This window comes from Alexandromys fortis, unplaced genomic scaffold, assembly GCF_014885135.2.
Source record: "Alexandromys fortis isolate MF-2015 unplaced genomic scaffold, M_Fortis_MF-2015_v1.1 scaffold_53, whole genome shotgun sequence".
Lineage (NCBI taxonomy): Eukaryota > Metazoa > Chordata > Mammalia > Rodentia > Cricetidae > Alexandromys > Alexandromys fortis.
Window position 1 is genome coordinate 6040767 of NW_026067939.1, and position 26795 is coordinate 6067561.

The 26795-nt window shown below is 43.4% G+C and overlaps 1 protein-coding gene and 1 long non-coding RNA gene across 2 annotated transcripts in view; one reads left to right on the top strand and one right to left on the bottom strand.

The window, feature by feature from the left end:
• The window catches only part of Kpna4 (karyopherin subunit alpha 4), a 57457-nt gene extending 49435 nt beyond the window's left edge, over positions 1-8022 (bottom strand). The window contains exon 1 of the mRNA XM_050147513.1: positions 7640-8022. Coding sequence (XP_050003470.1) covers positions 7640-7708 — 69 coding nt within the window. The 5' untranslated portion in view covers positions 7709-8022. The remainder of the gene's footprint in view (positions 1-7639) is intronic.
• Positions 8023-8041: 19 nt separating this feature from the next.
• Positions 8042-16045, top strand: LOC126504874 (uncharacterized). The gene is made up of 3 exons (XR_007592741.1): positions 8042-8384; positions 10546-10629; positions 12177-16045. It is a non-coding gene; the product is annotated as an uncharacterized lncRNA (long non-coding RNA).
• Positions 16046-26795: the final 10750 nt, after the last annotated feature.

Genomic DNA, 26795 nt, shown 5'->3' on the forward strand with positions numbered 1-26795 from the left:
GTATCCTGAAAAGGTAAATGCTTTTTTTCAAACACTTACCTGTATGCTAAATTCAGAAACTGATGTGGAAATTCACTGTCTTCTCTTAAACCAGATATCAAAGAGATATGAAAAAGATGTTAAATATGGACATTCTTCTCATTAAATAATTTTGGTTTGGGAAAGTAAGTTATTTTCCACTAAATTTTTTATATTCATACAAAATAACTTTGAGGAGTTGGTTCTCTCTTTTCCAGCACGTGTGTCTCAGGGATTGAACCTAGATCACCAGGCTTGGTAGCTAACATCTGCCCACCCAATTACCTTCTAGTTCAACACTCAGGCACGTGGGTCTGTGAGTTCAAGGTCAGCCTGGACAACAGAGTTCCAGGAATGTCAGGGCTACACAAAGAAACCCTGGCTACACAAAGAAACCCTGTCTCAAAAAACCAAACAGCAACACACACACACACACACACACACACATTTAATTTCTAAAAATGGAAAATAGTGAAAGAGATAGACAAATAAAAACTAAGACTCCTTAATGAGTCTCAAACCTCAAACATCTACAGACTTTTAAAGTAAAACACAAATTGTTGGGGTTGGAGAGATAGCTCTGTGGTTAAGAGCACTGGCTGCTCTTCTAGAAAAGCACACCCACATAGCAGCACACATCTGTCTGTAACTCCAATTCTAGGGAATCTGGCACCCTCACACAGACATACATGCAGGCAAAACACCAATGCACATAAAATAAACCTTTTTTTTTTTTTTTAAAGCAAACCTTAAAACAAACCCACATATAGTCCTTATCTTTAGTTCTCTCTCTTCCTCCTCCCTGGTCTCATTGTAGCCTAGGCTGACTCATGGTAATTCTCCTGCCTCAGCCAAGCCTGGTGAGAAAAGCGAGTCAGATTGCCTGGACTGGAGTTACAGATGGCTGTGAGGAATCATGTGGGTGACAGGAACTGTACCAGGTTGAAGATCAGCCAGTGCTCTTAACCACTGAGTCATCACTCCAGTCTCAGAAAATACTTCAAATTCATACTGGTTAGCACCCATCAGGATTTTCAGGTCATAAACATTTGCTGGTAAAATGAGCAGCCTGACTACTGAAAATGCTAAACATTTATATGGAATTCTAAGCACGTGCCACCACACACCCGGCTCTGTAGTGTTTTGTAGGTGCCACTCAAAAACTATTCTCACAGTAGTGTCTAACAGATGAAAGGACTCTCATTGAACATTGACTTTACCAAATCTAAATGGAAACAGGGTGTGCTTTTTAGTGTTCAAAGTTTCAAGTGATACAAAATTCCAAACTCTGTGCAGAAAGAAACAGTAATGGCTAACCTACAAAAATGTTAGCAATGCTTTCAAACAAAACCTTTTGACCAAAATTGAGATTTGTATAAGGCTAAGAAGAATTAAGATAGTGGAGTATAAAAATTACAGAAGGCTTTGATACACCTGAGTTAAAACCACTCCCTTGACTGTTAAGGCATAAGCACAGCTTCTTTTTAATTTCTAAGATTGAGGTAAATGAAGAGTTTTAAACATACCTGTAACATTAGTGCTCAAAAAGCTCCTTCAAATAAGCTCCTGCCTCTGGGACAAACTAAACCAGAAGGCCTCAAACAGCAATGCAAGTCAAAACTGATCATACACTCTCCTTCAGTACAGTCCTCCAGTAAATGACCACTCCCCAGAAAACAATGAAAATATTTTAATTAATCACATCCACTGTCAGGGATCAATATTTTACAACTATCTATGGAGCTGGAGAGATGGCTTAGCAACTAAGAGTTAAGGTCTTCCAGAGGACCCAGGTTTGATCCCTATCCCCTACAAGATGGCTTACAACCATCTCTAACTCCAGGGCATCTGACACCCTCTTGTGGTTTCTGCAAACAACAGGCAGGCACACGGCATACATAAATGCAGACAAAACATCCACACACATAAAATAAAAATACTAGACAAAAACAAAAAAATCCCAAATATCATTTAAGCAGGGTGTAATGGTTTACGTCCTTAATCCCAGCACTTCAGAGATAGAGGCAGGCAGATCCCTGTGCATTCAAGGCTGGTCTGGTCTACATAGCAAATTCCAGGTCAGCTAGGGGCTATACAGTGAGATCCTGTCTCAAAAACAAAAACACCCTCCAAGCGAACGATTACATCAGAAAGCACAAAAGTTTGGGCTCAACTGTCTACAAAAACTAAATCAAAACAAACAACTACCTATGCATTTTTCCTAAAGCTGTTTCAGTCTTTCAAAATCATATTCACATTCTTCCCAACAGTGCATATTCATCTGATCATGAAACAAACACTTAACCAATAAACCATAAAAAACAAGGCCATCTTGACATATATAATATATATTTAATTTATCTTTATGTGCACTGGTGTTTGCCATGGGTGTCGGATCCCCTGGAACTGCAGTTACACAGACAGTTGTGAGCTGCCATGTGGGTGCTGGGAACAGAACCAGGTCCTCTGAAGAGCAGTTAGTGCTCTTAACCACTGAGCCATCTCTCCAGCCCCTTGATATTTTAAGAAAATTATCAATGAATCAATTCTGAAGTCAGTTGCCTTATAGACCAGAAAAACTGATAGGAGGCCAAAACAATAATTTAAATCCTAGATACAGTTCTATCAGATAGCTCATATTGTTTCATGCTTGGACTATTATTTGAAGAATTAGACAGTAGTTATTTTAAGCACAGTAAATATGTTCCAAGATTTGTGATGAGAGAGGTCAGTCTCTAAAGTTACTAAGACTTAATAGCTTAGCAATGTTTTTCACTCTGTATACTTTGAGTCAACAAGGCTATTTCCCCAAAACGAAACAGCCCATCACTGCTACTTCTTCATATTTTATACTCAAAATTGTGTTCTATATTAATACTCATAATTAGCAAAAGTTGTTTTCCAAGATCTAATTACTTTGCTAACATAGTTATACTCTATTTGAACCTTCAAACTTTTAGAATTTTTTATAAAAACTTTGAAAGTTTATTAGAAATGTTACAAAACAACTCCTCTCTAAGTAGAAGAGCTTAACTTGTTTGTGCCCAGCAAGCCTCACTGGCAGTGTGGTCACTACCCATTTCCTACATAGTACTGTACATGGACAGCCTTCTCTGTTCTACTCTCAAACTGGTACTGGACGACCCTCCAGCACACTACAGGAAGAGGTCGAGTTTTGTGGACATCATCTGATAACTCCAACATTATTTCAAATAGATACAGAGACTTCCTTTGACTTCTGTACTTTCAAGAAAGCATGACTGTATTTTTGGAGGAGTCAGAATGATATACCAAAAGGTACTAGTGAATATTAGATAGAAATTTATGAATCATAAAATTATGACTTCGGAAGTCACATCATTGGGCCCAAATTGTCCTCCAACAAGCAATCCCCCATCGATTCTTTAATGTGACACAAAGTGCAGCGTAACATGTGATATAGACACACAGAAAAAAACATAAAAACCACACACAGCAAATAAGGGAGCAAGAGATCCAACCACACTGGATCTACACATAGTAGACTCCCCTCTTCCTTCAACAAAAAAGATAAATTGTTCAGCGAGTTGTCAGCATCTCACTAACACTAATGTACCAATGTCCACAACATTCATGAAGCAAATGTCTAGTACTGCTAGTTTTGTAAATGAAAAGAATCCTAAGACTTGAATGATTTTTCCAAGGTCACACACAGTTAGAGACCAGGTAATATTAAATTAAGTTGTCAGATTTTATACTCATTATTTCTAATCAACCTCTTCCTCAAATGTAACAACTATCTCACTGTATATGCTGTTGTGTATTTACACATACACTGTCTAATAAGGTAGCTACCAGCTGTCTGAGACTATTAAACACTTAAGATACAGCTGGTCTAAACAGAGAAATACTGTGATGGTAAAATGGACTTTGAAAATGTAGGAAAAAAATCATGTGAACTATTTCATTTTTTAGGCACAGACTAATGTTAAGATGACATTTAGGATATCCTGGGCTAATAATCGTTGTACGGCAATAGCTTTGCCTCCCTCAAAACATAAATATTAAGATCAAACCAAAAAAGCAGTAATCTCTTAATATTTGTTACATTCTACATACAGTACATATGTAACACAATGCAGTAACTATATATCTGGAGGAGGAGAAAGTGCACATACATGTTTTGGAGAAATAAAAGCATATAAGTGGCAAATACAAGTAATAGACTTGTGTTCTAAAAGTAATAAAAGATGTCTTTGTGTCATTATAAGTGCACATGATTTTAGAAGCTTTTTGCTTTCTTTTGCGTACTGGGCAGCCTCATAATGCCATAATTCACCAGTGAACGACACCCACGTAGGTGATTTTGAGCAAGTCATAAAAGTAAAATTTTTACTTAATCATATTTGTAGATGGAAATATTCTAATTTCTAATACATATACATGGATTCAGTCATCAAAGAGTAGATACAGATATTATGATCCCCAGATATGCTTATATGCTTTTTTAAAAATTTCCACTCTTTTTATTTTTTATATTTTTTTATTTTATTTTATTTTTTCGAGACAGGGTTTCTCTGTGGCTTTGGAGCCTGTCCTGGAACTAGCTCTGTAGACCAGGCTGGTCTCGAACTCACAGAGATCCGCCTGCCTCTGCCTCCCGAGTGCTGGGATTAAAGGCGTGCGCCACCATCGCCGGCTTCCACTCTTTTTTTAAAAAAATATTTATTTATTATGTATACAATATTCTGTGTATATGTCTGAAGAGGGCACCAGACCTCATAACAGATGGTTGTGAGCCACCATGTGGTTGCCGGGAATTGAACTCAGGACCTTTGAAAGAGCAGGCAATGCTCTTAACCACTGAGCCATCTCTCCAGCCTCCCTAATATGCTTTTATATTTAGTTTTAGACTTCCTATTATAGTAGCCAAGTAGACTCATTATTTAATCTTTTAGAGACTACAGTGGCAGGAAAAACATAGTAAGGCTACTTTTTTTTTTTTAAAGAATAATTTTAAAGCAGGGCAAGGTGGCATATGCCTGCATCCCAGCTGGGAGGGCAGCAGGGATGACCAAGCACAAAATAAAAAAAATACAACATTGTGGCAGGTTGGACATGATGGCACATACCTGTAATTTTATCATTCAGGAGGATGAGGGAGAAGAACTGAGAGTGTAAGGCTTTCCTGGGCTACAGCTACATAATGAGACCTTGTCCAAACTAAAAGAACAAGAGGGAGGGGTGAAAGGGGTAGAAGGGGAGAAAGTAAGTCTGGCAACCCTACAAAAAAATCTAACATTTCATATCACCTAGCATCTCTTTCTTGATTTGTAACCAAAAGAAATAAAACTGTCACATAAAAATGTGTACACAAATGCTCTTATTAGTATGTAACTAACAAGGTTAATGATGTGTCCATGAAGATGAACGTACATGCACAAGCTGATCTAACTATATACAGAAATATTATTCAACCCTATGAAATATTCTTGATATAGTATGGATGAACCTTCAAGGTAGGTAGGTAGTCACAAAGTATCATAAAATGTACATTCTGTTTACATGAGTCATTCAGAATGGGCAAATGAAACACCGCTTTTTGGCCTGGAGTGGCTGAGAAAGAGGATCACTACTAACGACTATGTCAGGGGTTCTTTAGAGTGGCAAAAATCCTAAGTACCTTTGGTGCTGACTGCACAACTATGTGAGCATATTAAAAACCACTTTATATTGGTGAACTGAGTGTTATGTGAATCACATTTCAATGAACCTGTTAGAAATACATAGCAAAAGAAAGGAATTAGAAGTCAGGCCTGGAGGCAGAGGGCAGGTGGATCTCTGAGTTCAAAGCCAGCCTGGGCTACAGAGCAAGTTCCAGGACAACCAGGGCTGTTACACAGAGAAACCCTGTCTCAAAAGAAAAAAAGAAGAAAAAAAAAAAAAAAAAAAAGGAATTAAGAGATTGGTTGGTTACATGATACTTTTTCTGAATTTCTAAACTTTGTGGTATTTATCAGTTTTATAGTTTCCTAATTTGTGCTTTTTACCTATTCTAAATATTCATATTAGTACAAAAAAAACTGTAGTTCCATGTGTAAATTTAATGACAACTATGAATTGTACATTTAAAAAGTTGACTTTTATGACATGTAAAATTACTCTAATAAAGATGCTAAATTTAAAAACTGAGGGGATGGGTCAGTGGTTTGGCTTCAAGCATCCACATGGCAGCTCACAACTGTCTATAACTCCAGGTTTAGGGGATCCGACACCCTCCTCTGGCCTCCCTGAACACCAGGCACATACAGGGTGCACATACATACAAGGAAGACAAAATACCCCTACGAATGAAATAAATTTACAAAAAAAGATTTCAAATTTCTACTCTAAGAATTAAGAAAAATAAGCTGTATTGACCTTCAAAAACGCTCTAAACAGTTATACACATCCTGGGGCACGCAGTCCTAACTAGTACAACCAGTTAAAACAGCACAAAGTACGATAAAAGACTGAATGGCACTTTAAGAAATGCACAAAAGTTGGTATCTCAATCAGGCAAATGCTCACGTTCAGAAACAGACCACAGCAACATGAAGATCAGTCACAAAAATATAGGGGGATAAGACATTTTACCACTTTCTCTTCAAAGCTAAACTCTTGCCTCAGAATGGTTTGTGTGAAAGAAAATATAAACAGGCTCCTAAAAAAACTCCCAAAGCTGAAGAAAAGGGTTCACAGAAGCGCCTACGCGCGCTCTCACACACATACACACAGTGGGGAGAATCTCTTGTGTTTCTCTTGTGTTTAATACATCGAACCTTGGAAGCAGCTCTGTCTAAGACAATGAAGCCTTCTTTCCCCCCTTTTAAACTACGCGATGGTGTCAATCCGAAGACCACCCGATTCCACCACTGCCACCACCACCAAGAGGTGGAGGGAAAGGATCCCGTAGACCAGAGGGTGACAGCTCTGGATAACCCTTTGGACTTTCTATGTAAGAATGCAGCTGCTAGTCTCTTCTCAAGAGAGGGGTAGAGATTTGTGGAGCCGCTCAAATAAGGGGAATCCTTTTCCTGGAAAAGGGTACACCGTGGGGCCATATGTTGAATCAGCTAGGACCAGAGTGAAAGCCAGGCCGCTGGAAGGCACTGTTAGCATCACCAGGACCGCCTCTCGTGGCGCGGGTGTCTTTTTCAACGCAGAAGTTGACTCCTGTAGTTTGGACGCTGGGGTTAAAAGAGAAGTCGGGGAGATCAGGAGCAAACGCCTGCATGTAGAGGCGCCGCAGGCCCGGGGAAGTTAACGGAGGTCGCCGCTCGCTCCCACGCTGCCCTCTGCCCGCAACGCCCGGCGTCGGGGCCCGAGCAGAGCCGGAGCCTCCGCCGCGGTCGATCCCCCGGCCGCCCGTGCCCGCGTCTAGCCGGCTCGACTGGGCAGGCCTAGGCCGCGCCCGGCGGGCCCGGGCGCTGTCGCCGGCAGAGGCGGAGCAGGCCCGGCACAAACTTCCCGGCGCGGCGCCCGCGTCACGGCCGCCTGTCCGCCCGCCCGCCCGCCCAGCGCCATGCCCGCCGCCGCGCCCGCCCGACTCCGCACGCACCCCGTGTCCCGCCGGGGCCGGAGGCCGCGGACCTCACTGTACCTCTAAGTCGCGGCCTTTGTTCTTGAAATTCTTGAGCCGTTGGTTGTCCAATTTCTCGTTGTCCGCCATGGCCGGGTCGGCGACTCTCCCCCCCCCCTCCCCGCCCGGGCCCCGCGGGATCCGCCCCAACCACCGCGCCGCACCGACGCTCCCAGGAAGCCGGCCGCCGCCTGCGCCGCCCGCCCGTCCGTCCGTCCGCTCCCTTCCTCTCGCCCGGCCTCCGCGGCCTCCACTCCCCGGCCGGCCGCCCCCTCCTGTCCCGAGCCCCGGCACCACAGCAGCTCCGGCGAAGACGACCGCGGAGCCGGCGGCGGCGGCAACGGCGGCGGAATGTGCTGCCGGCTGAGAGGGGGAGGCTGCCTCGATCTGAGGGCCCGGCTCTGCGGCCACGCCCATCGCCTCCAGCCCGCCTCGCCGATTGGCCGGCCTGGCTCCGGCGCGCTTGGCCAATCAAAAGGGGCGATGGAGAAGCGGGGGCGGAAGCGCAAAAGGAAAGGGGAAGGGAGAGTCTGGGACAGGAAAGGCTCGGGGCGGAGGGGCCGGGGGCGGGGAGGAGCCTCGCGCGGAGGGAGAAACCCGAGGAAGCCGGGAGAGGCGGGGCCGGCAGGGGGCGGGGTCGCCAGGGTCCAGCCGTCCCGTTTGTGCGGTTCGTGGTCGGGGTGGCCTTGGATGTTGGGATTCTGGACTCCGTTCTTTTCTCGTCCGGTGTTACTTGAGCGCTTCATTCACTCTGGAAAGCAAAGAGGTGTGTCCAAGCTCCACGCGGGCTCCCAAACAAACCCTTAGCCCTGTTCTGGGGCGTCCCAGGGCCGGGGCGTCGGGGCTAGGACTGACTAGGGTGACGTGCATTCTGAAAGCTGGAGGGACAGAGGAAGGAAAGGGGCCTCTGACCATGTGCCCGCAACAGGTAGAAACTTGGAAAGACTTGATACTTCCGTGATACCTCTTTTTGGGTGTTTAGTCTTGGAAAGTTAAACTGCTTGGTCACGAGATATTAAATTATAGAGAACTAGGACTATGGTCCTTGACATAGCAAATGCAACGTTGTGATTCTCGATTAAGAAAGTTAATCCCAAAGATACCATCTTAACCAGGAACATTGTAACCAAAGGCGGACGTAAAACAAGATATAAAAGGAACCTCTCAAATTTTTCAGAAGAGGTCCGGCTGGGGACACAATTTGTAATCTCGGCTATTGCAGCTGAAGTAGGAGGATCCCTAGCGCAAGGCCTGCCTGAACTAGAGAATTCAAAGCCACTCCGAGTAGTTTAGTGATGGGGCTCACTGATATATCTCAAGATAAAAAGTACAGAGATAACTCATTGGCAGAGGCTAAGCATGCTCGAGGCTCTAGGTTCAAGAAAAGAGACTGAGGAAATGTTTTCGAGTTTATATTTAAGTCCACTTGTGGTGGTCAGTGCCTTAAACCCAGCACTTGGGAGGCAGAGGCAGGTGGGTCTCTGAGTTTGAGATCAGCCTGAGTTACATCGAGATACCCTGCCTAAAACAAGCAAACAAGTGTGTGTGTGTGTGTGTGTGTGTGTGATTATCAGTTTATAGTTCCTCAAATGTGTGCAGTTTTGTGAGGCAGTAGCAATTCAGAGTTAGAAGTAAAGAATGGGGAAGCTGAATGTGTTTGAGCTTGGCAGGAGACCCTATTACAAAACCCTCTGGGAACTTTCGGCTTCTGATTCTTTCTGGTATAGTTTGTTTGGGCAGAACCACAAGCAGAAATGAATATTTAACATGCAAATATTTCATCAACACTTTTTAACTCAAAGGTAGGTGTTTTAAAAGTATAATATAATGGCAATGGGTTTAGACAGGACGAAGGACTGAGTTCTCTCAGGAATGGGGGGCCATAGGAGTTACTTGAAGATTGTAATGGGAGGAGGAATGGTTGAAACAAAACCCGTCAGACAGAGTAATGCCTTCCAAGTAAGTTTTTGGTATTTTGTCTTCTTTCTTCTGGGCTTGGCAAAGTAGCTCTTTGGAAGTAATTCACACTGAAGGCTACCTTGAAATGTAAATTGAATTCATATCTTAAAAATCAGATTAAGTTCATTATGTGTGTGATGGAGTGTGTGTGTGGTAAACGAATGTATTCGGGTATGCACATCCTTGTGCAGATGAGGCCAAAGAAGGCTGTCCTACCTCGTTATTTCTCTACCTCTCGGCCCTGAGACAGGGTTTCTTACTGAACCAGAAGCTCACCGTCTGGGATACACTGGCTTGTCACCTCAGAATCCTCCTGCCTCTACCTCCTAACGCTGGGATTCTAGGCATGCACGCCTGACTGGCTTTGCTTGGGATCACCCCAAGTCCTCATACTTGAAGACCCTCTCCCTCTTCTATTTTTATTCTCTGAAGATCCATTTAGTTGAAGTGACATTGTATTTGCATGCTGGGACGCTAGTATATTTTAAAATATGAGTAAGTCAGGTATGGTGGCGCATGCTGAGAATCCAGCCCTGAGGTTGCATGACTCACTGTCACCTGTAACTCCAGCTCCAGGAGAGCCAACACTCTCTGACCTCCAAGAGCATTGCATACATATAGTGCACATGCATGCATACACACAGGCAAACAATCATACACATTCAATAATAGTAAATCTCTTTTTCAAGGGTAGTTAACTTTGGTAAAATTCATGAGGCTACTTAGAATATAGAAAGACAGTAGACTGTAAACAATTTAAGGTTTCTATAATCACGATAATAATGTTACCAGATATTGAGCTGCTACAATCTAGATATGGGTATTTTATTTATGTGAGGTATTTTATTATTGTTATTTGTATGTTTACTCTTATAGCACTTATCCAGCACGATGTGACATGCTTTTTTTGAGACAAAGTATTTCTGTGTAGCTAAGGTTTGCCTGTATTCGTAATCCTTCTCTTTCAGCCTCCTGGGTGCTAGGATTACAGCCATACCACCATGCCTGGCCAAGGCAGTCTTCTAAACGTCAGTTGTTACAGAGTCTCTCAGGTTAGATTTAAGCTGGCCTCTGACTTGCTGTATAGACAAGAATCCTGCCTCCTCCTCTCTGGTGCTTAGATTGTGGGAGTGAGTCACCATATCTAGCTGTATAAATGCATTGAGTTCCTACAATGATCCTATGAAGTAATCGTATTCACTTTACCAATTAGAAAATTGGACCATAGAGAAGTATTGTAATCGATTTAAGTCACACAGTGAACGTTAGAGCAGGCATTTGAACTGCTCCTAACACCAGAGCCCCCTGGGAAGGACTCGAAGGTGGGTATTCATAGTGCATTTTCAAGGGAGATATTATTTCCATTTCCTGTATGGGAAGCCTAAGGTTTGGTGTGATTAAGTAACCTGCTGTGGGCCTCCCACAATTAAGCAGCGGCTGGCACACTGGTTTGATTCTGCGCCTGCCTGGCTCTGAGCACCACACTCTTGGTAGGGAGCTCTTTGTCTCCCTGGCATCGCACACAGAGCTCAGCTGGACCTCTCTAGTCTAGCTCTGAAGTGTATGAGGCAAAGCTGCTCAACCCTCAGTGACATCAAGATCACCTGGGACACATAAAAGCCACGTTGGTGGCCCCTTCCTCAGGCTGTCTGCTTTAGAAGGTCTGAGCTCCTGAATCAAAGCAGGTGTTCTGCTCCACGGGATGACGCTGAGGTCTCCTGGATCCGCCAAGCTTGGCATGGCAAGCAATCTTAAGATTGTGTCAACCTTAAGGAAAGGAAAAAATTAAAATAAAGGCAACATATCACGGTGATGGGTCATGTGTCCTGCAAAATAATGTACAGCATGGTTCTAACCGTAGCTCTAACTCAAAAAAATGTAGCCAAATAATTAGTGTTTCAAGAACTGAAAGTCTCCAAGTTAGTAAAAAACCAGTTTGGTATTGCCGAATAGATTTATGTTGCATTTTTCTGGGTCTAGTTTTTCTCTTGCGTTTCTGCCAGCGGCATTCTTTGGATCTTCTTCACGAGGATTGGCTCCACAGACATAGTTAAGTGCAGTTTTCTCTTCTTGGTGTTAGTTCACGTTGTATGTGCTGTGGCACCAACTTCTAGTCTACCTCTTTGAAGGCTCAGGCCTGCTCAGCTCTCAAGTCAGTTCCCAAAGAGTCAGGCGGTTGTGTCTTCATGACTTGTTCCTCTGCTCCTGAATCCCAACCCATTTGCCAACCGATGTGTTTTCCTCCTTCAAGTCTGGTTCTCAGGGCCTGCCCTGAATGTTTACTCAGGAATAGGGTCTTCTGCTCTGGACTTAGCTTTCTAACCTCTGTCCCACCAGTAAACAAGACAGAAATGCACCTCTATGTTAGTTGTCCTGCTCAGGGAAATTCCTTTTTGATCAAATCAGTGAAGGAAAATCCCAAAGTGCTGTTAACCCATAATCCTTCATCAGTTCTACTAAATGTGACACTCGGCTTCTTCAAGTGAAGACATTAGATGCCTGTGGTTCTTTATCCCATTCTCCCCCCTCCTACACTTAATTTATAGCAGTGTCTAAAGAGATGTCTTGCACTTGTATTATACATTCTATTTTGAAACAGAAGAGTAGAAAAACAGCCAGTTGCCTGGTAAAGGTTTTCACAAGAATGGGTGACTTCCATAGCATCAGTGAAGACAGACTGGTGTCCTGAAGCGGGTTGCTGCCTTGGATAATCCCACGTAAGTATGACGTTAGCTTAAGGCGTTTGCTAGTTTTTGTGCCTATGAACATAGACTACATGTGCATAGGGCACTCTGTATACATGTATAATTGTCAAATAAAAATTAAAAACAACACAAGACTGAACACTTTCAAGGCACATAAATTATTCTTGAAATACACACCTCATAGGATTTACCGGCATTCTATTTTTAGTATGTTACACAAAACCCTCAAGTCCCTTGGAGACCTTCTCCAGTGGAGTTTCCATGGATTCTCCAGATGCTTTCAGAGTCAAAGGGCTCCTGATGTTCCGGATAAGCTTGGTCCCTGCAGATCACCTGTGACAGGCTTCAGAAGAATTTTTGTTCAATCGTTTGATTTTTTTTTTTCTCACTCCATCACACTATTAAGTGCTGGAAAACTCCCTCCTTTCACCCACACACTTATTCTAACACTCATTAGGACCTGCCAAAGGTTGCTCACCATGCAACTGGAAATACAAAGCTGGGAAGTGTTAGACCATCTTTTGTAGAACCAATAAATATGAGAATGTCTTGTACTTCTGTCTTCTGACTACAGTCTCGAGATCTGTCTGTTCAAACCTTGGTGTTCTCTGTGGCAGAACGTATGCCTACTATACTGATCCCAAATTAGACTTCCCAGGTTTCAGTTCTACCTAGAAATAGAGTATCAGAGGAAATATTTACTTTCAATCAAAGTCCTTGGAAGGCAGATAGATACAGGCAGGTCTTTGTGAGTTCAAGACCAGCCATTTCTATATAGTGAATCCCAGGTCAACCAAGATTATATTGTGAGACCCATGGGGGGCGTGGTATTTAAATTTGCCATTTTTACACTTTTAAGTGTGAAAATCCCCTGTGGGTTATCAGAACGTGCTTTCAGTGGTGTTGGAGATTGACCCTAGGGCTTTTATCCATGCTAGATAAGCACTGTCAACTGGCCTATATACCCAGACCTCTTTTCATTGTTTGTTTCATTTGGTTTTGTTTTTGAGACAGCCTCGCACTGTAGCCCAGATTCATGATCCTCCTGTCTCGGCATCTGAAATGCTGGATTTACCAAACCCAACTCTTTGAAGAGCCACCCATCTCGGACTCCTTCATTCCTGGCCGTTCTCTCGCAGGCACTCTTATGAAGTGATCAGAGGGCAAACTGGCAGATGACTAATTTCACCACCACCCCCATTTGCTACATTTTTGTAGGAACAATTTAAATAGACTGTGTATTTCCCATATTACAAAATAGATAGCCTTAAAAAATAAACAAAAAAAAAGAAAAGAAAAAAATATATAGCCTTTGTCACAGTCCCTAAAATAAGACAGCAGAAGGAGATGGAAAGAGATCACATATAGATTCCGACCCACCCCATATGCAACCACTTAGTTTAATGTACTATAATGTATATGCACTATAATGTATTGGGTGCTGTGTAGTGTGATATGTAATAATATGGAATATGGCATAGCATGAATTTGTGTGTATGCTCTGGGTTGGCTTTATGCACATGTGGCTGATACACTTATGTAAAGCCCATGCTTAGTTTAATGTTTACTGTCACCATCTTGAAATTCGTAGTTTTTGAGCAAGGGCTCCACGTCTTCATTTCATACTGGTTCTTGCAAATTGCCTTGTCTGCCTGGTCTGGTGTAGTGTATAATCTTTTAAAATTATCACAACTTTTTTCCATGCACTGCTTCAATTTTTAAAGGAAACGCCTATATAGTGTTTCTATTTTAAATGTAAATAAGCACTATAAATGCAAATAGGATCATCTTGTGTAGCATTTTGCAATCTGCGTTTTCATTTTGTGACATTTCTTCCTATCAGTGTATTTCATAGTCTTCAGCGGCGAAAGAATGCCCTGGTATGTGGATAAGCCATAATTTGTTTAATCAACCTAGCAGTCTCCTACTGGCACTCCTGTGGTAATTTGTTATGACCTAGAGCAAGCACACTTTAGTGTGTGTTGAGTACTTACCTCACTAACTCCCTAGGGTAAATTTCTAGGACTTTCTGAGTCAAAGGATATGGCTGTTTTAGGGTGTGAAACACACAACCTGATCGTCCTTCAGAAAGTTTACACAAGGTCAGACCACTCCAGTTCCACCAGCTCTGCACAGTCAGGATTGTTGCCCTGCACGCTAACTGGCCACAGTAACTCAGCTTCAACCCTGTGCCTCTTTTACTGCCTCCTCTTGTTGGGGAATATTGTTTTCGGGTGTGTGACTTTCATTTACGCTGCATTTGTCTAACTCTGTGAAGCTGTGTTACTGTGCCTGTGTAAAACACCTGATTGGTCTAATAAAGAACTGAACAGCCAATAGTGAGGCGGGAGCCAGGACAGGCAGGGCCGGTAGGCAGAAAGGATAAATCGAAGGCCTTCTGAGAGAAGAACAAGGAGAGGAGGACGGACGTCAGGGGCCAGCCACTTCGCTACACACAGCCAGCCATGGAAAAAGAAGTAGAGAAAAGTATACAGAAATAGAGAAAGATAAAAGCCCAGAAGCAAAAGGTAGTCAGGATAATTTAAGACAAGCTGGCCAGAAACAGGGCAAACAGGCCAGGCATTAATAAGCCTCCATTTGCCTGCAAATTTCAAGCTGCCATTGTTTTTTTTTTTGTTGTTGTTGTTTTTTTTTTTTTTTTTTTTTTTTTTACCGCAGGAGTAGTACTCCATTGTGTAACTGTACCACATTTTCTTCATCCAGTCTTTGGTTGAGGGGCATCTATGTTGTTTCCAGGTTCTGGCTATTACAAATGATGCTGCTATGAACATAGTTGTTCAAATGTCCTTGTGGTATGAGTGTGCATCCTTTGGGTATGTGCCCAAGAGAGGTATTGCTGGGTCTTGAGGTAGGTTGATTCCCAATTTTCTGAGAAACTGCCATACTGATTTCCAAAGTGACTGTACGCTATGAGCTCACTCATGAGTGGGTATTAGACATAAAGCAAAGGATAACCAGCCTACAGGCCACAATCCCAGAGAAGCTAAGAAACAAGGAGGACCCCAAGACAGACATGTAGACAATCCTGGGAAGGGGAAATAGACAAGATCTCCCAAGTAAGTTGGGAGGGTGGGGGCAGGAGGGAGGAGAACATAAGGGAGTGGGATGACTGAGTTGGGGGAAGGACAGAGAAGGAGAGCAAGGAAAGAGATTTCTTGATAGAGGGAAACATTTTGGTGTTAGCAAGAAACCTGGTACTAAGGAAATTCCCAGGAATCCACAAGAATGACCCCAGCTAAGAATCTAAGCAGTAGTGGAGAGGGGGCCTGAACTGTCTGTCCTTCCCCTGCAATCAGATTGATGAATACCTTTACTGTCATCATAGAGCCTTCATCCGTAAGTGATGGAAGCAGATGCACAGCTAAGCCCTGGGCCAAGCTCCAGGAGTCCAATCAAAGACAGAGAAGAGATACTGTGAATTAAAGGGACAAGACCATCATGGGTAAACCCGCAGAAATAGCTGACCCGAGCTAGTGGGAGCTCGCTGACTCTGGACTGATGGCTGGGGAACCTGCATAGAACTGAACTAGGCCCTCTGAATGTGGGTGACAGTTGTGTGGCTTAGACGGTTGGTAAGGCCACTGGTGGGACTAGTATTATCCGTAGTGCATTCTAGGGGCCCATTCCCTATGGAGGGATACCTTGCTCAGCCTAGATATAGGGGGAAGGGCCTTGACCCTGCCTCAATGTGATGCAACAGACTTTGTTGACTCCCCACGGGAGACCTCACCCTTTCTGAGGAGTGGATGGGGAGGGGGGGAGGGAACTGGGATTGGAATGTAAAATAAAGATCGTTTTGTAAAGAACATAGTGTTAAGCGGTGATTTCAACCCTTCCCATGAAAATCCCTTGTCCCATTCGAGTTTCTTCCCCTTTTCCTATTTTACAATGAATCAAAGGAATCCTGGAATCTGTCCAAGGTCCCAGCAGCTAATCGACAGCACAGATTGGACGTAGAGAAGCTCTCCAAGGAGGCACCTGGCACCTGACTGCTGTAGTCCAAGGCATTTTCCAAGTGACCCATGGTTTTATTTACTCCAGGTTGGGATCTTATACCGAGGAGAAGAGAATGGAAACACAGCCAAAATTCAGTAGGACAGAGCATTGGGAAAGGTGGGAAGGGGAACAAAGCCAGGAACTAAAGCTGTCATTGTTTAGAAAATTGTAGTGTGTGTGCATGTGCACGCATGCACAGATCAGAGGACAGTTTGCACAATCCGTTCTCTCCTTCCACTGTGTCGGTCCTGGAGACTGAACTTGGGTCACCAGGCTGAGCAGCAAGGCACTTTTACTCCTCAGCCATCCTGCCAGGCCTTAGGCTGTAATGAAAAATAGGTTTATCGTGTGAGTGTGTACTGGGCCCTTTGAGTGAGGATTTCAGGTCTCTCGGGGCTGGAGTTACAGGGGGTTGTGAGCCCCCACGTGGGTTCTGGGAAAGAACTTGGTACAGAGCATCAGGTGCTCTTAACAGGTGAGCCAAGTCTCCAGACCCAACTGCCAAGTTCTCCCTAAAGTCCAGGAGAAATAAATTTACATAAAAATCTAACTTAAACTATTATAAGGAAAAAAGAATAAATCGTGGAACAACATCTGTACAGACAACAGAGCTACGCCAGAAAACAGCCAAGGAGCAGTCCTAGCTTGTTCACTTTATTTCAAAAATGATATGAAAAACATTAAGAAAGTTATACAAGAAATGTGAGAACTAAGAATTCCCAAGCGAGGTAACAGACATCAAGAAACGTACACAGGGCTGGAGAGATGGCGCAGTGGTTAAGAGCATTGCCTGCTCTTCCAAAGGTCCTGAGTTCAATTCCCAGCAACCACACGGTGGCTCACACCCATCTGTAAAGAGGTCCGGTGCCCTCTTCTGGCCTTCAGGCATACACACAGACAGAATATTGTATACATAATAAATAAATATTTAAAAAAAAAAAAGAAACGTACACAGAGCCGGGCGGTGGTGGTGCATGCCTTTAATCCCAGCACTCGGGAGGCAGAGGCAGGCGGATCTCTGTGAGTTCGAGACCAGCCTGGTCTACAGAGCTAGTTCCAGGACAGGCTCCAAAGCCATAGAGAAACCCTGTCTCGAAAAAACAAAAAACAAACAAAAAAAAGAAATGTACACAGCTGATCTTGACGTTGACTTTTGTGGCAGCTGTTGGCATGGTGAGGGAAGCTAGGTTCTCTACATGTTCAGCCCCCATCTCTCTTTTGCTTAAAAACTTATTACTAGTCGTGGTGTGTTTATGTGTGCACATGTGCCACACATGCATGTGGATGTCAGAGAACAACTTTGTACGGTGGTCTTTCCATCTTCATGTAATGTATGTCAGCATTCTGGAGGACCAGAGCCAGTGGGATGAATACATACACGGACACATACACATACATGGACACATAAACAAACATGGGCACATACATATATTCACGGCAGCAGAATCCTACCTGGGAGCTGAGAACCCAGTATTCACTCGGTCCTAGAGGCCGGGTGCCTCAGCAGTTTGAGCAGTCCCACCATGCCTGTCTCACGGAGGCATGGCCCAACACCCAAAGGTGTTCAGTCCATAGAGTTGGGCGCCTCACCAGTCACAGTCTGGTGCAGAAGCCACCAGACCCTAGTTCACCATGAAAGCTTAAAACGCTGAAGGAATTGACAGCAACAAGTCACAGGGCAGGTTGACCGAGCAGCAGACAGAAAGCTAAACAAGCAAGAGTTGACTAATCCCCAGTCTGCCACGCCCTTTTTATCTGAACCACCAGGAGATGCTGCGCACAGGTAATCAGAACGGTTCTTCAGGTAAGGCCCCTTACTCAGGTGATGCCAATCTGTGGCAAATTGACATTAAAATCAACCATAACACCTCCCCCACCCCTGCAGGAGGCAAGTGACACAATATACTATGAAGGCTTTATGCCCATAAGGAAACTCACCCACACTCTATTGGAACAGTCTTTTGTAATGGCATCTATGCATTGCTGTAAATCAGAATTTCACCCTTAGGAGAGTATAAGGAATATGTCTAAGAAGTGGATACTGAGGGATAGAGAGATGGCTCAGTGATTAAGCACACTTACTGACCTTCCAGAGGACCCAACTTCCATATGTGTCCATATGGTGGCTCACAACCACCTGTCACGCTGGTTCCAGGGGAAGCAATGCCCTCCTCTGGCCTCTGTGCTTACCAGGCAAGCAGGTGGTGCACATATACACATGTAGGCAGATCATTCATACACATAAAATAAACCCAAAAGGATTTTTTTTTTCAAAAAAGAATACTGCAGCAGGAGAATTGGATGTAAAATTAAAACAGTCTTCTAGAAGGTGTTTTTTTTTTTTTGTTTTTTTTTTGGTTTTTTTTTTTTTTTTGGTTTTTCGAGACAGGGTTTCTCTGTGGTTTTGGAGCCTGTCCTGGAACTAGCTCTTGTAGACCAGGCTGGTCTTGAACTCACAGAGATCCACCTGCCTCTGCCTCCTGAGTGCTAAGGTGTGTAATTTTTAAAAGCTTGTCCAGTAGGACTATTGTTTTCTGAATATAAAATGAGAAAATCAAGCTTGGCAAACTCTACCCAGTTGGTTCCTGTGTTCTATTGTGTATCCATTAGTGAGGATACGACTGACCCTGCCTGTCCCTCAGAGCTCTTACTGCTGTCCCCGGGCACCTGTTTGCCCTCTAACCAAGCTTCACTCTCAGAACACTTCACCATGGTTAAGCATAATTTGGGGTCTGCTTAAAAATTCCTTAAAGTTTTCAGCTTGGCCTAAATGTTTATCAAGATGTGGCCCTTTCAGAAACCTGAAAAAAAAAATGATTCTTTACTCTGTTAAAAGCAACTGAAGGACATTGGTTAGAGTGATTTTAATGTCTGCTTGCTTTTATTCAAGCAAGAGCTGATGTTCACTGTCCCATCTAGTCTCTTTAACCTCTCTAATACCTCTTAATAGTAATTATTGAAAAATCTGAAAAGGAGACTAAACAGAGACACATCTGCTGAAACTGCAGCTCTGCTGCGGGCCTCGCCAGGACTCCGTGCAGCTCAATCCTCCAGCCTTGGTTTTCTCATAGATAAGGTGGTTTATACTAATGACAAGGTGTATTTTTCTTTTACTCTTTACTCTTATGGGGGGCCCACCATCCTGCTCCAAAATAAAAACATGGAGGAGGCTTATGCTTACTTACAAATACCCAGCCTTAGCTTGACTTGTTGCTAGTCAGCTTTTCTTAAATGATCCCATCTACCTTTTGCCTCTGGGTTTTTACCTTTTACCTTTCTCTATTTATGTATACCTTTTCTTTCCTACTTATTCCGTGTCTGGCTGGGTGGCTGACCCTTAGCATCCTCCTCTCCTCTTTTTCTCACTCCTCTTTCTTCTATCTATCTATCTATCTATCTATCTATCTATCTATCTATCTATCTATATTTCTGTCTGCCTGGCAGCCCTGCCTATCTCATGCCTCAGTATTGGCCGTTCAGAGCTTTATTAGACCAATCAGGTGTTTTAGGTAGGCAAAGTAACACAGCTTTACAGAGTTAAACAAATGCAACATAAAAGAATGCAACACATCCTTGCATCACCAAACAAATGTTCCACAGCGTAAAAGAATGTCACACATGTTTAACAAGTATTCCACAGCAACAAGGTATTCACCAAATCCTTTTACAATGTTGACCACAGCAGTAACTCTGGTGGTGGGAGGGAAGTGTTTTGTTTTTTTTGGGACAGGATAAAATCTAAAATAGTTCCCTAGATGTTGAGTGTGTTCTTGAGTATGAGTGTACACACTAGAGTTGGACAGGTACACGTAAAGTGTATTCATAGCCCTGTCATAGACTTTCCAAACTGTTGTACACAGGCCAGTGTAGTAGGGAGGCTGCTTGTTTGTTTCCCGGCTGCCCAGACTCCCAAAATAACCACACAGAAACTATATTAATTAAATCACTGCTTGGCCCATTAGCCCTAGCTTCTTATTGGCTAACCCTTACATATTAATTTAACCCATTTCTATTAATCTGTGTATTGTCATGTGGCAGTGGCTTACCAGCAAAGTTTCGGCATGTCTGTCTCTGGCGGCTCCATGACTTCTCCCTGACTCCGCCTCCTTCCAGCATTTAGTTTTGTTTTCCCTGCGTACCTCTGTTCTTCCCCCACACAGGCCCAAGACAGTTTCTTTATTAACCAATGGTATTCACAGCATATAGAGGGGAATCCCACATCAGGTCAGGCCCATTCATTTTTGTGAAAACACATGGCCACAACTCTTCAGGGTAAACCACACTGATAGTTAAACTGTATACAGAGGTTGAATGTTCTGTTGTAGGTTACCCTAGATAACATTGCTAGCCCTACTTTTTATTCATTGTTTAGAAGCAAAAAAAAAAAAGAGTTAAAGTTAGCAGATTTTTAATTTTTAATTTCTTTTTATGTTTTTTTCCAGCATGTATGTTTGTGTGAGAGTGTCGGATCCTTTGGAACTGGGGTTGTAGACAGTTTGTGCTGCCATGTGGGTGCTGGGAATTGAATCCAGGTCCTCTGGAAGAGCAGTCAGTGCTCTTAACTGCTGAGCCATCTCTCCAGCCCCAAAGTTAATAGACATTAAAGTCTTGAAAAATGGCTTTGCCAAAAAGTCACTTTAATTTTATTTTTAAATGTCATTCATTTACATGTGTGGGTGTGGATATGCACATGCTATGGCATGTGGGGGGGTGGGTGGGCGTGTCAGAGGACAGCTTGCTGGAGTCGATTATCTCCTTCCACTATACTAGCACCAGGATCAGACTCTGGTTATCAGGCTTGACAGTGAGAGCCTTTAACCAGTGAGTCATCTCATCAGCTCATCTTCATTTTCTTCCTTTTTCCCCCCTCTGAGTGTGTGCACTTAGTGTATGTTCCTGTGTGTGCAAGTGTGTTTGTCTGTACAGGTTCACACATATATGGTGAGTGTGTTGCATGTATATATGTCTATGTGTAGGCGTAGGTACAAACACCTGCGTGTGTGCATGCATCTTGTCTCTTCTGTCCTCATACTAACTCAGTCTTTGAGACAGTGGCTCTCCTTTGCCGAAGGCTCATATTTAATAGACTCTGGCTAGCACGTCCTCTCCCACAGGTCTCCCGCCTTCGCTTTTTGGTGCTGGGATTGTAGGCCTATCCCTCCACGTCAGACTTTGTACACAGGCACTGGCCATCCAAACTCAGGCTCTCAAGTTGGTACAGCAAAGCGCTGTACCCACCGAGCCATTTCTCCAGTCCCAGTAAACTCGTTAAGATTCTGCATCACTTATTCCTTTTCTTTGAACCAACATGGAGCTGAGGGCGAGAAAACAGACATAAGTCACATTTTTATGACTGTGTAGGTCTCAGGTTCTGATCTGAACTTCCAGCCAACTTCTGGTGTGGAGTTTGAAGGCCTATTTTGACATCCTTCATGAAGAAAGAAAATGACCTCCGGTTCTTTGACCACTACTCTTTAATAGGTGAAGTTACTAGTGCAGCCGAGCCATAGGGGGACTCATGTAGCATTACTGGTTTACCTAAGTCTCATTTCCAGGTGATTTGAGTTCTGGCTCTAAGGCAAATGAGTGCGTGTCCCTCGCTTCCTACCTTTTTCCTACTATTATGACTTAATTCCTTCCTAACTTACATAGGTTTTCCTCTTGTTTTATTTCAGTACATTCACATTGCTCACAATATTCATTAGAGCTTAAAAGTTAGGAAAAAAGACAGTTTCACCAAATTCAGTTTCGCCCTCACTTTTTCTTGTTATATTTCTTGCTTTTTGTGCTCTAACAAAAAGTCATCTGGGTGAGAACAAGATTTTGATGAAAGAGAGACAGGAATTCTGAGGAGCTTGATTTATTTTTGGTGTCATGATGCTGGGAACACACAGAATTAACTTGTTCCTGTTGAACAGATAGAGGTTCAGCTCTGTTTTTACATAACAGAATTTTGAAGTGGGACTGTGAGCATGCTCTATGGAACAGTGGGGACGGGCCCAAGGGAAGAACAACTTAGGAGGTTTGGTTTTGTGTCTTCGTGTAGATGTCTTGGTGTCACTGTCGTGGTTTGTGGTGATTGTAAGGTCATACACATGTATGATAGGAACAAAGACATAAGAAAAGAAGACAGATTACCCAGTGCAATGAACCCTCCTCCCAGTCCTACTTCCAGACGTGCTGGCTCTTTTCTGAGGAGAACCACGGCTCAGGAGCTATGAGTGAAGAACAAGTGATGAACTGTGCCCATCACATCAGCCTCCCTTCCCTTCCCTTCCCTTCCCTTCCCTTCCCTTCCCTTCCCTTCCCTTCCCTTCCCTTCCCTTCCCTTCTCTTCCCTTCCTTTCTCTCTTCCCTTCTCCCTTCCCCCTTCCCTTCCTTTTCCTTCTCCTTCCCTCCTTTCTCCTTCCATTTCCTTCTCCTCCCCCGCTCCCCTCCACTACCTTTCCCTTCCCTTCCCCTTGTTATTTTGTTTATCTGTAGCCTGACTGGCCCGGAATTCTCTCTAGAGACCAGGCTGACCTCGACATCACAGAGCTCTGCCTGCTTCTGCCTCCTAAGTGCTAGGATTAAAGGTGTGCATGACTCATCAAACTCTGTTTTCGTCTTCTAAATTTGATGTGTTTGCATATATGTCTGCGTATCACATGTGTGGCTGGTGCTGAGGAAGCCAAAAGAGGGCATAGGATCTCCTGGAGATGGAGTGATAGACAGTTGTGAGCTACCATGTGGGTTCTGGGAATCGAATGTTGGTCCTTTAGAACAGCAAGTAGTCTTAACAACTGAGCCATATTCCAGCCTCTTAAGGGAAATATAAATGAATAACCAAACAAACCTCTGCATGGTGAACCATGTTTATAGCCCAGTGCTTGGGAAGCTAAGGCAGAAGGGTTGCTCTGAGTTCAAGATCAGCCTGAGCAACAGTTTGACTCTGTCTCAAACTCTCCCCTCCTTCAAGGCAAGAGAAACTTCTGGAAGAAGGGTATATTAAGAAACAGAACAAAACAAAAGCCGTAAGAGCTGGAGAGTCGGGAGGAGCGTTGTGAAACGGCATCTTCAGGACACAGCACAGCCTTGCACGCCTGACCTCCCTGCGGCTGTGCTCACTTCCACTTGCTCCGGCCAACAGGATTTCCCAACGTTCTAGCAGGCAACTGGACTGGGTAGGAAGAAGAGAGGCATAAACCAAAGAAGTCAGGCTATAAGCCTTGGCACATGGCATTTGTCTCCTCAGAGTCATCGTTGGTATTGCTTACGCAGTGAAGACGACCCACGGTTTGGAAATGATTTTGCTATAAAAGTGAGCGTCCCCCACTGTGGGTTCTTGAATAGGTGCCTTGCAGGTCACAGTTTAACCACATTAAATAAACTGAAGGAGCGATAAGGGAAACCTGTTCAGAGGTTCAAACTTTCATTTCCACCGGCACTTATGGGATATTTCTTTTTCTGTCATAGAAATTAAATGATGGGCTGGAGAGATGGCTCAGTGGTTAAGAGCACTGACTGCTCTTCCAAAGGTCCTGAGTTCAATTCCCAGCAACCACATGGTGGCTCACAACCATCCGTAATGGGGTCTGGTGCCCTCTTCTGGCCTGTAGGCATACACACAGAATATTGTACACATAATAAATAAATAAATATTAAAAAAATAATTAAAAAAAGAAATTAAATGATTTTTTTTGGGGGGGGGTGACTAAGGATGGCTCAGTGGTCAGTAGCACCAGCTGCTTCTCTGGAGGGCCCCAGGTCCAGTTCTCAGCACCCACACAGTGACTGAGAATCATTTGCATCTCCAGTTCCAGGGGATCTGATATCCTGTTCTAGGCTCTAAGGGCTGTGCATGTATGTTGCACACATAAACATAAAGTGAAAATAAATCTTTAGATGACTGTTTAAAATCATTGTCTTTGTCTTAATATGATTTCTCAACAAAAAAACATGGTTTCTCAGATAAATCTGTTACATGTTTTAATACCTATTTGAATATATTTATCTTTGAATTGACTGCTTTCTGATTTTTTTGAGAAATTGTTTCCTTTTTCATGTTCAATAACTGCTTGTCTGAAGTCTGGTCACTAGGTTCTTAAAATCACAGTGAGTATACTCTCCCTATACAGTTTTCTACAGTAAGATATTGTCTTAGAATGTAGAATATTTTCTGTGAAAATGTTTAATATTATAGACTATATTGGGTTATATTTTGGTGGCTCAGAATTCAGTTCTTCGTCAGTGTGGTCTGAACATTTCTTTCCAGTTCACTAACCTCAACACTTACCTGTACTAAATTTACTTGCCATATCTTTGCATATTTTTAGAACCACTATTGATCCAGCTGCTCTTTTTTTCCCACTTTTTAAAATTTTAGAATTTCCCCCTTTTATTGAAAATAAATAATAATAACTAATATTGGTTATAATTGCCTCTCCCTCCACTCCCCCCAGTTCCTCCCTACTTCCCCTTTGCCTAGCCTCTACTACTTTTCTGTCTCTCATCAGAAAAGAACAGGCTTCCAAGAGTTAACAACCAAACACGGCAAAACAAAATGCAGTAAGATGAAGCAAAAGCTTTCATACTGAAGTTGGACACTGCGACCCAACGAGAGAAAAAGAGTCCCAAGAGCAGGCACGAGAGTCATAGGCCCATCCGTTCTCATGGTCAAGAGGCATATACTAGGCTAAAAGCTATAATATACACACAGAGACCTGGTTGAGCCCATGTAGGCCTTGTGCTCGCTACTTCAGTCTCTGTGAGCTCAAGTGCACCCTATTTAGTGATTTAGAGGGCCTGGGCTCCTCTTGTCCTCTACCCACTCTGGCTCTAATGCTCTTCCTTCCTCCTCTTCCCACAGGACTCCCTGAACTCTGAGGGGAGGGATTTGATAAAGACCTCCCACTTAGACTCTCTCTCTGGGTAAAGTCTGGCTGTGGTTCTCTGCGTCTGTTCCCATCTGCTGCCAGGGGAAGCTTCTCTGCCAATGACTGTTTAAGGCACTGATCTGTGAGTATAGCAAAATATCATAGGAATCATTTTATGGATACTTTTTTTTAAAGATGATAGTTGTTTGGTTTTACCCTAGGTCTCTGGGTTATCCAGTCTCTTAGTCTCGGCCACCCATCAGGGTCAGGCGTGGGTTCCATCATGTGGAATAGACCTCACATCAACTCAGACATTGAGTTGGGCTTCTCCCACGGTTCTGTGCCACCATTGCCCGAGCATATTTTGTTGTAGGCAGGACAGATTGTAGGTCAAAGGTTTTGTGGCTGGGTTGGTGTCCATTTTTCTCTTTCCATAGCCTTCACATTAGCTTCCTCCACCAAAGAGACTAGGACTTAGGGGTGAAGGCTCCATATAGGCACTAGCTTGACTTCTCCATGTTCAATGAGCTGTGTGGGTGCTGTCTTCAGCTATGGGCCACCCATTGTCAGCTATTGGAGAGAAACCCTTTGTCTTAGCAACAGCCTGGGTTGCTTGGGGATCTCCATAGGACCCCCTCAGTCAACAGCTCAATGGAAAACAACCTGGTCCTGCTCCTGGAAGCCTGAGAACAAGAGATGGCCTTGAGACTCATTGCTAGATCCTTATTAGAGCACCTTTATAGATTCCAGGAGCTTCCAGTACACTAGGTTTCCATCCCCACCCCATGAAGCACCTAATTCCAGCATCTCTCCCTGCACTCTGTCTCTCCACCCCATCTTCACCCCCTACTAAGTGATTCTCCCCTCCAATCCCCACCCTCCCCCGTCAGCCCATAAAATTTATTCTATTCCCCCTCCCAAGGAGATCCATGTGTCTCCCCTAGACTCTCTGGCTCTACAGATTGTAACTTCCTTACTTAATGGCTAGTAACCACTTATAAGTGAATCTAAACCATATTTTTCTTTCTGGGTTTGGGTTACCTTACTCAGGTTTCATCCATTTGCCTGCAAAATTTCATCATGTCTTTTCTTTTCTTTCTTTCTTTCTTTTTTTTTTTTGAGATAGATTTCCCAAGTGCTGGGATTAGAGACATGTGCCTTTAATTTTTTAAGCACCGAGTAATACTCCATTGTGTAAATTTACCACATTTTCTTGGTCCATTCTTCTGTTTTTAAAAAATTTTTATTTGTGTATATGAGGTTGGGTTTTGTTTTTGTTTGTTTGTTTGTCTGCTTGTCTGCATGTATGACTATGCTCCACATGCATGCCTGGTACATTAGGAAGTTGTGAGCCTCCATATGGGTACTGGGAATAGAACCCAGATCCTTTGCAAGAACAACACACTCTCTTAACCACTGAGCCAACACTCCAGACATCCATTCTTTGGTTGAGGGGCATCTAGGTTATTTCCAGTTTCTGGCTATTATGAATAAAGCCAAAATGAACATAGTTGAGCGAGTGCCCTTGTGGTAAAATGGAATATATATATATATTCATATATATGCCCAAAATATTTTTCATTTCCCTGATGGCTAAGGATGTTGAATATTTAAGTGTTTCTCAGCCATTTGCGTTTCTTC